General features: G+C 47.2%; 1 protein-coding gene across 1 annotated transcript in view; it reads right to left on the bottom strand.

The window, feature by feature from the left end:
• Positions 1–4505: 4505 nt before the first annotated feature.
• VPS35L (VPS35 endosomal protein sorting factor like) overlaps positions 4506–12807 on the bottom strand; it is a 108221-nt gene continuing 99919 nt past the window's right edge. The window contains exons 31-32 of the mRNA XM_048494190.1: positions 8462–8520; positions 4506–4652 (exon numbers count right to left, since the gene is read on the bottom strand). Coding sequence (XP_048350147.1) covers positions 4506–4652; positions 8462–8520 — 206 coding nt within the window. The remainder of the gene's footprint in view (positions 4653–8461; positions 8521–12807) is intronic.

Below are 12807 nucleotides of genomic sequence, written 5' to 3'. Positions count from 1 at the left end.
TGATGGGAATTGTAGTCCATAACATCTGGAGTGCCAAAGGTTCGCCACCATGGCACTAGGAAATGACCTAGAAACTTTTTCAGTACAGATCAAGCTCCTCCTCCTTTTTCTTCTCTGCCATCTGGGGGGCCGGGACAGGAGTGTGTTCCAGCACTGAAATTCTTGATTGGGTTAGAGAGGGACGCACTGAGTCTTCTATTGTGGCTCCCACTGTAACCAAAATTAACAAAAAGAGCAGTAAGAAAACCCCAAAACTGACACCAAAATCCAATTCCAATAAATTTTCCTTTGACTTGGGTCATGCCTGGATTGACCTGTTCATTCTGGTTTCAAAAAAACACCACGCAACCATATTTGTAGCGGTTTCCTTTATATTTTGGTACTCGGTTTGGATGCATTCTTCACTGGGAGTCATTCTTCTGATTTTTCTCCGCGGGAATCCAAGAACACTTTTAAATGTTTGTGTGTTTTTTAATCAGCAAATTGTTTATTGCTACATTTGGGTGTGTGTATCTGTGTGTGTGTCTGAGAGAGAGAAAGAGAGAGAGAGAGGTGCTGTCAAGTCACAACTGACTTATGGCAACCCCGTAGAGTTCTCAAGGCTGTGAGAGTTCTGAGAGAACAGTGACTGCCTCACGGTCACCCAGCACATGAGAGAGTGGGGAATCGAACTCCGTTCTCCAGATTAAAGTCTGCTGCTCTAAACTACAATACCACACTGGGTAACATGACCTGGGATAACCCAGACTAGCCCATCCTCTTCAGATTGCTAAACTAAGCAGGGTCAGTCTTGCTTATCACTTGGTCTTAGAGTCCTTCAGAGAGGAAGGCAATGGCAGCTGAACATCTCTTGCCTTGAAAACCCTACAGGGTAACTTAGCTGCTACTTGACAGCATTTTATACATTCCTACATTACCCCCATTTTATGTCCACCCTTTCAGGGTGACACAAACTGATGGTGCACTTCCATTTTAGACTGAAAGGGAACATCTGAAGATCGCGCAAAGCACTTCATGCCCCAGAAAGGGTTAACCCCAGCCCCACCCCACCCACCCCCCGATGGTCCAAGTGCCTGACCCTCTCTTATATTGGCTCTTTTTTAGCAGTAGCAAATGATCATGTGTTTTTTATTTTAAAACATTAAAAACTTCACAAGTGCGACTGGGACGGGAAGAAAGATGATGAAGAATAGTTTCTTGTATGCTGCGGTCCAAAGAAGGCATGTGATCCATGTAATTTTTACGGTGGTTGCACCAGCTGGGGAGGCAGGCAGACAACCAAAAGCATAGTAGGTTGCGTGCGGGAATGAACAATTGTGAATGAACAAAAGCCCTGTGTGATAACAGTAAAAAGCACAGCCTCCTACTCCGTATTCACATCCCCAAAGAAGGCTGCGATACGAGATGCTAGAAGCCTACAGCTGAAGAATTGTCTGGTTCATTCAAGGCAGGGTGGGAAAGGCCTGGCTTTTGAGCTCGCTGCCTACTCGGTTCCATTTCCTTTCGCTGCTATGTCTCATGGCCTGTAGCCCAAACTTTCTGGTCTCTTTTCGCCTTAGCATGCAGGGCTGGAATTCAGCGTGGGTCTAGCCTATGCAGTTATTTTAATACAGGGAGCTTCCATCCTTCCAGAAACCTGAGAATCTACGGTCACGTGGTATCAGTCACATCATCAAAAGAGGGAGGGGCAGAGCTATGAACTCGTGAGTATCCAGGGCATAAGAGTATCCAGCAAACCAAAAGAGCCAAGGACATGGCATACAAGTGGATCATCGTACGGTGCAACACAGTGAAGAGCACGCCAAGGGTCAGGGCCATGGAGGAATCCTCTCTACTGAGTGACCTCATCTGCTGCCCATCCAAGCATATGAGCAAAGGAGGCACGTGTTCCATGCACGCGCATTTGCAGGAGGTTCTTCCAAAAGCCAGCAAAAACTATAGGGGCCCTGCGACCCACTCAAGGGATCCGACCCATGCACAGAAGATGAATTAGTCAGCCCAGCCTACTTATAGGTTGCTAATCTGATAAAACCTATTACTTCTGTTGGAAAACAAGAGAAATTTTTAGGAATTTTATTTTAATGATAACTATTCTGATATAGACATAAGTTATAAAGACCACAGGGAGCACCCGGAAGGGTTGGCACAAACTTCTGGAGAGGGAATTCCATTCCTGCTCCAGACGGTCAATCCTTCTCCTCTCTTCCTGGTCTCTTCCACTCACCTTCGAAGGCAGAACCTCATCTTGCCCTTCCTTCACGCACCTCCCGTTCAAGTCACCCATGAGAATAGCCAGATTTTCTTTAGTATTTGGAGCCCCATTTTACACTCTGACACTTTACTTGGCTGACACTTGTAGCACAGTTCAAAGTTGTTTTAAAAAACCCCAGTTCAGAATTAAATCCTGGTGGTTCTGGCTGCTCTCCGTCAACAGGGGCCTTGTTCCAGCTGTGCATATCTATCATGCCCTTCCTCCAAGAACTCGTCATGGCATACATGGGCTTCCCTTTCCGATTTTACTGCCTGCATGGTAGGTCACACTGACGCAGAACGACTGGCCCAAGGTGGCCCAGACAGCTTCACGACAGAGGGAGTGGGGGATTGAAAACGGAAGCTCTCAGGTCCTTGGCCCACCCTCCCTTTTCTTCTGTAGGATCCCTGCCCGCTGAAGGAATCTGAAAGGGTGCATTCCAAAAATGGCACCCTTCCCCTGCAGTCTCAAAAGGTACAGTGCGCTCTACCACTTCATCCCATTGAACAAGGTAGATTCAGGATTGCCGTCTTCATATGTGGATGACTGCGTAGAGGATTTGCTTCCTAACAGTGTCCGCCTGCAGGTGGAAAGAGCTCTCTCCCCAGCCATGCCGGAGGAAAAGACAGAAAAGGGTTATGCGATTCACTTGGGGAGTGGGGAGGCAGCGCATACCCTCGTTCTCCGCTGAAGGCACCTTTGCAGCTGGCAGCCTTGCAATATCCTCAATTTATCTTTCCCGTTTCAAAATGACCCCCAAAGAACATTTCAATACGCCAAAGCAGCGTTTTTCCTAGGCTCGGTTTGCCAGGGCCGCTTCCAAACGTGAGGCGCATGCTAAAAGCACAAGCTGAGAGGGGGGTGGGGGAAGAAAAGGGTTGTTTAAAAGCCCGATGGCTGGCAGGCTTGCAATTAGGGCTCCTTGTCACATGCCCACACGTGTCTGCATCCACACTGACGTTGCCCTCAAAGAAGGTCAGATGTGACAGGTCTCAAAGGACACCACACTAAAAGGCTGTCAGCTTTAACAGTACATTTCAAAGAGCTATTTACATAAACTGAAAGCTTCCAGTGGAAGGACGGGTGACAGCAACGGTGACGCTTCCAAAGGTTCTTAGGAAATGGCAAAGGTTGGGCGCTGGGAAAAGGGCAGCGAATCGTTCCGTTCTTCCTTGGTCCACAAAGTTCACGTGGGGGGGGGGTGTCACTCGGAGGTGGTCAGTGGCTTTTGTTAAACTGGACCACCCCTGGTTTAATGGTCTTTCTTTCCCCCAGGGTGGGAGACAGCAAGAGACTTTTGGCTGATGCAAAATTTGCCTTTTGTTTTTTTTAAAGCCAAGGGGAATGGAAGCTTGCACCAGTTTGGGTACATCTCTCGTAAAGACGGGCTTTTGGATACACCTCAGCAGGAACCTGATAAACGCGTATGCCCTCTCTCATCCCCACTGAGCAGCATTTATTGCTGACACTGCAACAAAACGTCTCCAGATAAATTATTTCTCTGTTCAGGGTGAAAAAAATTGATTTTGGATTGATCTTGAAGTGATCTTCAATCCCAGGGTCAGATTTCACAAGGAGGAGAGTCCCTCCTGTTGGAGAGCCAACGTGGTGTAGCAGTTAAGACTAGAGCAGGTGCACTCTAATCTGGAGAACCAAGTTTGATTCCCCGCCCTGCCATTTGAGCTGCGGAGGCTTATCTGGTGAATTAGATTAGCTTGTGCACTTCCAACACATGCCAGCTGGGTGACCTTGGGCTAGTCACAGTTCTTCGGAGCTGCCTCAGCCCCACCCACCTCACAGGGTGTTTGTTGTGAGGGAGGCGGAGAAGAGATCGTCAGCCCCTTTGAGACTCCTTACAGGAGGGAAAGGGGGGATATAAATCCAAACTCCTCTTCCTCCTCCTCCCTTACAGAGCCGCAATTTTGTGGTCTTTGGGAAGGACATGCCAAGTCTCCTGTATACACGTGAAGAACAGTGACAGCAAGGCCATTCAGTGAATTGTAGAGGACAACCTTTGGCTCACTTCTCACTCAGGTATACCCACTGACCCTTGACTTGTATTTCCTCCCCTAGTACTTCTGATGCCTCTGGTCCGGGCCTTCACACAGGTGAACTCATAACCCTATCTTCCCCTCTTCCTTTCATGGAACTCTGACCTCATGTGCTTGCAGTTCAATAGTTCCCACGTTAGTGGCTCTGGAAAGGCAGAAGACCTTTGTAACAGGCAATACACAGAGCTGTCTGTGTGGACTACTCAGACTGGAAGCACTTTGTCGAGGGTTTCGGGCAGATAAATGTCTTTCCCGCTACCCCGTCGAGAGCCTTTAACGGGATCGGACACCGGATCGCCCGTCAGCAAAGTCTGGCAAAGTCTCCACCATGGAGCCACCGCCACTTCCCCCTAAGGCCACGCACAACCCAGACACCCGCTTGGAGAAAAAAGTCACTCACAGTGTGCCCTTCAGTTATGCAGCACCACAGCATGGCTTTAGGTATGTTACTGTGTCCCAGGCTAATGTACCCCACGGGTGTCTTGCAGGGATAAATTCCACAGTGCCTTTCGCAATTGAAAACACCACAGAACGAATGCAATCACGGAGCCTAATTTACTGTGATAAGCAGCAGCATTTAAAAGTATGTATTTTAAAAATATCTTTCTAGCGTTTAAGGAGAGCGAATGAAAGGGGCTTCAGTGCAGTGAATTCCCAGCATGCCTACATTTGAGATTCTCCTGTTCCCCGCCCTTGCAAAAGGCCGACCTGAACTAGTGGCTCTGACTGTCCTGGATTCTTTCAAAATGGATTAAAATGGAGGGCACTTCTCGTATAGCTGGCAAGCGTCCCTCCTGGCATAGCACCTGATTTGCCCACTTGAGTCCAGGTTGGGCAGAGCAATCTGCGCCCATGCGGGTCTTTAAACACACTGGGCTTTTCCGCATGATTCATTTCCAACGTTTTGAGGCGGGGAATAAAACGTTTCCTTCATGGAGTTCCACATTGTTTTTACCCCAATTTTTTTTATTTCCAGCCTCAAAACATTTTAAATGAATCCCCTTTTAAAACAATTCTCTGGCTGAAGTGTTGTGAAAGTGTCTTCAGTTGTTGTGCGATCGACTGCCTTTATTTCCCACGCCTCTCTGTTTCCCTGAACTCCCTCCTCAGTACCATCTTCGGAGGTCACCCGGTTCCCTCTCGCCTGTTTATTTCCGGCATTTCTCTTTTATTTGGGGAGTGTGTGTGTGTGCGTTAGTGAAATCTTCGAAGCATCGATTTCACAAGGAGGAGAGAATGCAGCACAAGACTGTGAAGCAAAAAACCATTGATTCAACACGGAACTAATTTTAAAAAGGGGGAAATCACACAATGGCAGCCAGTAATCATTTCAAAGGGGTGATTGCAAACAAAAAAAGGGGACTGAAAACGTTTCAGAAACATGGCCAATTGGCCATGCTGGCAGGGGCTGATGGGAATTGTAGCCCATGAACATCTGGAGAGCCGCAGGTTGCAGACCCCTAGGATCTGTGCGGTTATGAAAGACTAAACAAATGAAAGACTAAACTAAACTAAACAAATACAATCAATGTAGTGTTATCTCCCCAAAGGTTAGTTTCAGCACCACCTTCATTTTACAAAGTCAGCGTGTGTGGAGGAAACGCCGAGCACTACAAATGTTTGAAAGAAATAGGAGGACATATGTTTTCTGCAGCCCGCAGTAGGCCGACCTTGCAAAGAAGTGAAGGTTTGTTTTTAGACAGGCAACTGGGTACAACTTATTAGCGACAGCTTACATGGAGTATATATAGAATGGAAATATCTCTCGAGCTGACTAACTGAAATGCCCGGAACGGCATCAACCAGAAACCTGAGCCGATGCCTGTCTGGACAAGACAAAAGATTCCAATCTTAAAGCCACGGCATCCAGGACATCTCTCCGCAAGGGGTGGGAACAGTAGTCTGTATCCCGGACTGAGACATTTTAACAGCTCTGTATTCAAGAGACGCAGTTTCTGGAGATCTGTCTTAATCTCACATCTGCAGGCAAGCCTAATTTTTGAGGCTTCTTGAGGAGCTCTGCATTCACCTTTGGCTACTCAGGAGAGTCCCTAACCCAGTGGTTCTCAACCTACGGGTCGGGACCCCTTTGGGGGCCGAACGACCCTTTCCCAGGGGTCGCCTAAGACTCTCTGCATCAGTGTTCTCCATCTGTAAAATGGATAAATGTTAGGGTTGGGGGTCACCACAACATGAGGAACTGTATTAAAGGGTCGTGGCATTAGGAAGGTTGAGAACCACTGCCCTAAGAAGTGAAGCACATGGCTTCTTGGTGAGTTTTCACGGGTCAGAGAAGCCACGGACGGCATTGGCAGAGGCAAACCGGGAGAGCCTTGATGATATCTTCTGACTAAAAAGAAGAAGTTATAAAGCAGTCACATGGAGGAGGGTTTAGATGGCGGCTGTGGCATAAAAGAGAGTTTCAAATTAAAAATAATTCCCACCCATGCTCTTTCCCTAATAGCTGCCATTAGCCCCAATTAGCAGGCCGCAGAAAGAGGTAAGTATGATAAGAAAGCCTGTATTTATTACCGCCTGGTCTAACATCAGTTTGAGGAGGACCATTTTCTATGGGAGCTACGGGACTGCCTAGAGCAGTGTTTTCCAACCTTTTCGATGTCACGGTACCCTTGACCTCACTATTCACATCTCACAGCACCCCTGCCATCCTCCCCCCACCTTCCCCTCCCAGTTTCCCTGCTTGCCACCCTCCACCTTCCCCTCCCAGGGTGAAGGGAAGCACAAGGGGTGGGAAGCGGCTGCTGACCTCACAGCAGGCCCTGCCCCCTGGGCCAGCTTCATATCCTTGCTGGTGCCGGCGGGAGACACCGCAAAAGTGAGGGGGGCCGGTAGCATTGCCACGGTACCCCTGGGACATGCTCACGGCACCCCAGGGTACCACGGAACCCTGGTTGGGAATCGCTGGCCTAGAGAGAAAACGTGTTTAATGGCACAGCCCCTATCCAAATCCCCCGCTCCTGCCTACATACTTTTTAGCTTGTGAAAAAAAAATTAACGGGAGATCCAATCCCAGCGTCTTGTCTACTTGCATCTTTGAATCAGATACGCAAAGAGGTCACCGAAGTGGGCAGCTGAACGGAATTTAAACAGTCGGCAGATGAATGAAAGAACAAAAGAAGAACAGGGTCCAAAGAGCCACGCAAGTCGATGAGGCAGGAAGTGAACCTAGTCATGAGCTATGCTCTTCCCACAGCTAGGAGTGACCTAAGAGGAATGCACAGCAAATGCCCCGTAAGGAGAGAGTACATAGCAACACCTTCGGGAAACAAAGACGGCAGATATCCATGTTTTATGCTATATGCACTAACGTGAAGATCTGGTTCCAATCCCCACCAAACAGGAGGTTTCCTGCCTGACCTTGGGCCAGTGCACACAGAATGGAAAATCTGCATGGTCGATGGATGCATGCATATGTATTGTCGAAGGCGTTCACGGCCAGAATCACTGAGGTATTGTGGGGTTTCTGGGCTGTGTGGCCATGTTCCAGTAGCATTTTCTCCTGACGTTTCGCCTGCATCTGTGGCTGGCGTCTTCAGAGGATCCGCTGAAGATGCCAGCTGCAGAGGCAGGCGAAAGGTCAGGAGAAAATGCTATTGGAACACGGCCACGCAGCCCAGAAACCCCACAACCCCCCAATGTATACCTACTTTGTAAGTTGTGTAGCAACCAGCTGTGGGTTGATCCTCTGATATATTACACGGGGGGGGGGGGATTTATCAATAGATTTTTAAAAATCTCATTCATTCTTCAACGAGTTCAGAATGATGCAGAATGGTCATCCCCACCCCCACCCCATTTTATCCTTACAGCAACCTTGTGAGGTAGGGTTAGCCACTAGGGAGCCTCATGGCAGAAACACACCTGCTGCATAGTTCCAGCTGCTGTAAATTGTCCTGACGTTCACAGTGTAGCAGCAATTTCCTCATCGCAAGAGTCGTGTCCCCCATGTAACCAGTCCATAAACTTGAGGAACAGAATATTATTTTTATTCTACAAGGGGGAAAAAAGGCAGAGACAGGCCAGTGGGAGGGACTGTGGCTCTGTGTGGCTGGATCAGTGCAGAGCTGCTTTTAGAAGACTGATGGCAGAGGTGAGATATGTTCCAATTCCCACCAAGCCAGGAAGTTCCCTGCCTGACCTTGGGCGAGTCAGAGAGAGGATGTGAAGCCATTACATTGGTCAGAACGGAGTCTCTTCCTGGAACAATAAAAAAGGCTCCAGAAAGCAGATTCTATGGCCACATAGTAGGAGGCTAACAGGATGAAAACATTCAATCACGGGCCCCTTCCGCACATGCAGAATAATGCACTTTCAATCCACTTTCACAATGGTTTGAAAGTGGATTCTGCTATTCCGCACAATAAAACCCAGCTGCAAAGTGCACTGAAAGTGGATTGAAAGTGCATTATTCTGCATGTGCGGAAGGGGCCTGCTCAGACAGAGTCAAGGATATGACACCATCGCTTTCCATTTTATCAGCCATCCGAAGTGTCCTTTTTTTCAGAAGCAAAATGCTGACATGGTAACGTCCGGCGTTCCAACCCCATCCTAATCACGAGTATCAGACCAGTACAATAGAATCTAACTCTGCAGTGGCACGACTTTTATCATGACATTCTCAGCTGTCACTGCGACTATTGCACATTCAAACTATTCCTGCTATTTTGAAAGCACTTTATGTAAACACGGCACCATCTACGTTGTTCTCAGCTGTGCAGTGTTTGAGGTTATCTTCGTTTGGCAGAAAAATGAAGTTTTGGGTTTTTTTTTAATGATCTTGTTGCTTCCATGATGCCCACTCGTGTGCTTGTGGAAGAAGGTTGTGGAGCCAGTCTTTCGCGTTTTCCTTTTGCAGCCTGCTGTGCCACCCCAAAAGTTGCTCCTGAAAGGGACCCTTGAAAGCCAAATCATATGTGACTTGGGGGGGGGGGTGAGGCTACAAAGAGGAAACGTCAAAAACCAGCCCCCCTGCTCTTAAACATCCACTTTGGAAGGTCTTCTCTAAACTAGTTATCAGTGCTCTGAAGCTTGAACGATAATTACAAACATGAAGGGGGAGGGAAGGGGAGAGAAGGCCCATGGCCAAATCTTGGACGTTCCCACTGCTCTGTTTCAAAATCAAATACGAGATTACAGGGAAAGGGAGTGGCCCGCTGCGCACTGGGCTTTGAATAGAGGCCGCTGTTTTCATAACACAGACGAGGCTTTGTGTGGGGACATTTCTGAACAAACAGTTTTGTTATCATGTGATAGCTCTGAAAGAGGAAAGATGCTCGATCCCTGGAGAAATTTCACAGCCCATGCCATTGTGTTTATGGCGGCCGCCTGATAGTCAACGGGAACACCAGAGGGTGATGGATCCTCCAAATACATTTAATCAAGGATCTTTGGAGTGTAAGATAAATAAAACCATATTTTGAAAAGATGGAGACTCCTCTCCTTTCAGCGAGAGTTTCCTTTGGGAGGGTGTGGCTGCCAAACTGTCCCTAGCCAGCCTTTAAGGACGTGTCACCACGAGGCTGCAACACGTTGTCAGTGAATCACTCAGAGGGATTGAATAAAAACATTCTGATTAATGAATGAATGAATGAATGAATGAATGAATGAATGAATGAATGAATGAATGAATGAATGAATGAATGAATGAATGAATGAATGAATGAATGAAGCAGCCTCAGTTATTTGGACAGCAAGTCCTTTTAAAAACATTTTTTCATAGAAAAACTGCAGGTAACAGACACTACTGCGGAAGAAGCGGCACTGTCTTCTGTTTGCAAAGGAACAAGGAATACCGCTGGAGAGATGATTAGCCTGCCACAACATATACAGGCCTCAACTATATATGAAGTATGGTTACTTGCTTTTGTTTAAAACTAGAGGAAAAGCCCGTTGTGCTGAACGATACAATGGGCTCTAGGTAGCTGTTGGTGGGTCAACAGCACCCACCAAGAGGGCCAATCCCTCCTACCTTCCCTCCCCCCCCCCCACCCGGCCACCTTTTCTTTTTGTCTGTTCTACCTATACATATGACTGACATAACGCCAAGCACAGTAAGACTGGAAAAGCTACTGCAGTTCTGCAGGGCGTGCAACACGTGGCTGTTCCACCAGACCTTTCCCATCTAGCCAGCAGGACTAAACAGAAGTTAGATCATCTCCTTTCGGCCTCCAGGGGAAGTGCGGGGGCAGGGGGGAGAAGAGGGTGAATGGCCATGATTATTTATTAGATACACTTATTATTAGGTACACCCAGTGGTAGGATTCAAATAATTTAACAACCGGTTCCGAAAAGGACTCAGTGGAGGGATTACACCAGTTCTCTGAACTAGACAAAAAATTAGCTACCAGTTCTACCGAATAGATGCGAATGGGCTGAATCCCGCCTATGGGTGTACCTATGGCTAAAAGTACCTATGGCTAAAATAACTGCAAGAGGGAATACCAAAAAAAACCCCAAAATGTATTATGATCAAAATTCCAGGCACTTTGGACGGAGGACCAGCTGTCTTTGTAGCTGACTGCCGGTACAGAGACATCCATTGTATTGGACAAGATGTCACTGTGATGTACTTCACACACAACGGATGAATAAAGCTTCTGGACACTTCCCAAAAATAAAGGGGAAAGCATCTTCAGATATTTCCATCACAAGACATGTGTTTCTCCACTTCGACTCTGTCACGTTTGTATAGCATCAGTGCACAGAGTGGCTGACGTCTTGCAAGCATTCTTCATTTTTAAAATAATTAAGATCCAGAGACCGTTTCACCTGCTACTGTTCTTTGTGTCAGACCAGAGATGAGGCTTGCATGTGATTCAGGTACCAAGGCATGGATTGGGTTAGTCATATAGTCGACTCCACAGATAATCTGTGCAGGTCTGAGCTGTCCCATATTTGGGGAAGAAAAACGTTCTGGGCATGATACACTCACAGTACACCCTGGCAGGTACATTGAGACTTTCATTGTTCCTTTTAAATGTTTCTACCCAACACAGACACACACACAAATCATAAACATTGCCAATAGAAGTCTGCAAACTTTAGGAGGTCTCCAGCTATACACGGGCATAGGTAAATTTACTACAAAAAAAAAAGTTTCACAGACGTTGAGAAGTCCACAAAGTAGCTACCTGACAGCAGTGGCGTAGCGCCAAGGGGGCGGGGTGTGCGTGCATGCGATGCACCGGGAGCACGCTGGTGCAGGGGCGTTCCGGGACAGGCGGAGGCATGGCAGGGGCGCAGGGCACACACATGTCCCAGGCACAGTTTCCCCTCGCTCCGGCTCTGCCTGACAGTTGCCTGGAGAAGGCGTACTTCAGCTGGGCACTACGACCAAGACTGTACCCCTGCCTGTCCTGAGTCCTGAAGGTAAGTGCACCCCAAGAAGAGCCCCAGGAGGTCACAGTATAGTCTCAAAGAGTTGCTAGCAGTCCTTGAGAACCCCGACGCCAGATCAGTTCATTGGTCAAACTCTGAACCACCCTTGCAAAGAAACAGCCAATCAATGCAGCTCTTTTAAAAGTGACAAAATTTGGATGCCCTTGTTCTGAGCCAGGAGATGGTCCCAACAGTATTAACAGGCAGCCCCACGTATGACACAATGCGACTGTCTAACTTTCTCAGGAGGGGGTTTGTTTTTAGGGGATATTTTATATCTTCGTCATGATGTTTTTTTCGCAATGGTTGGATGTATGTTCATATTGTGCAACCCGCCCCGGGGATGCATCTGGAGGGCAGGATTGAAATCTGCGAAATAAATAAATACAAATTGTTCCCTCTGTCCCCTTTTATCTTTTTTTCCCTACCCCATCCATCATCTCTTGACTTGGAAGTGGTTGGGGAGAAAACGGGTGGGGATTCGTGACTATTTCAGCCACTTCAGTGAACTTACGACACTGCAACAGGCGGAAGTCAACTCTCTGGCAAACAAAGCAGCAACATTTTGAGAAAATTTTGAGGCAAAGCTGACAAAAAGCTACAAATTGGACCTGTGTAAACACAGAACGCTTACAAAAAGACTTACACTTGCAACTGGTTTCTGTTTTGACAGATTTACCTTTGCAAATGCCAAGATTGTAAAAATATATGATGATGATATAAATGCAGGAGACGTCGTGAAAGTCGTATGCTGGAACTGACAGACACTGCCAAGCGAAACCTTATTTTTAGCTCATGCAATGTATTCTTTGGCACTTTGCTTTGATGAAAATGTAGGATGAGCACTTAAGGAGAATCATATCAGAGCCATGCATTTTCTAAAAGCTCCTTAGTCACAGCCATTTGCAAATGAATGATCTCCTTTTACACTGTCACTCTGGCAAAGTTAAACAGTTTTCAAGCCATGTAGACTTATGAAGCGAAAGAGATTGAAGGAAACATCACACCCCGATAAGCAAGTAAGCAAGAGCTGAGGAGTGAATATGATCAAGAATACACCTGTTAAAACTGAAGAAATCAGGGTCATTTTAGTGGTAGCACCTCGGC

This window comes from Sphaerodactylus townsendi, linkage group LG04 (genome assembly GCF_021028975.2).
Source record: "Sphaerodactylus townsendi isolate TG3544 linkage group LG04, MPM_Stown_v2.3, whole genome shotgun sequence".
NCBI lineage: Eukaryota > Metazoa > Chordata > Lepidosauria > Squamata > Sphaerodactylidae > Sphaerodactylus > Sphaerodactylus townsendi.
Note: the sequence above shows the minus strand (reverse complement) of the source record. Positions and strands in the feature narration are given on the sequence as shown.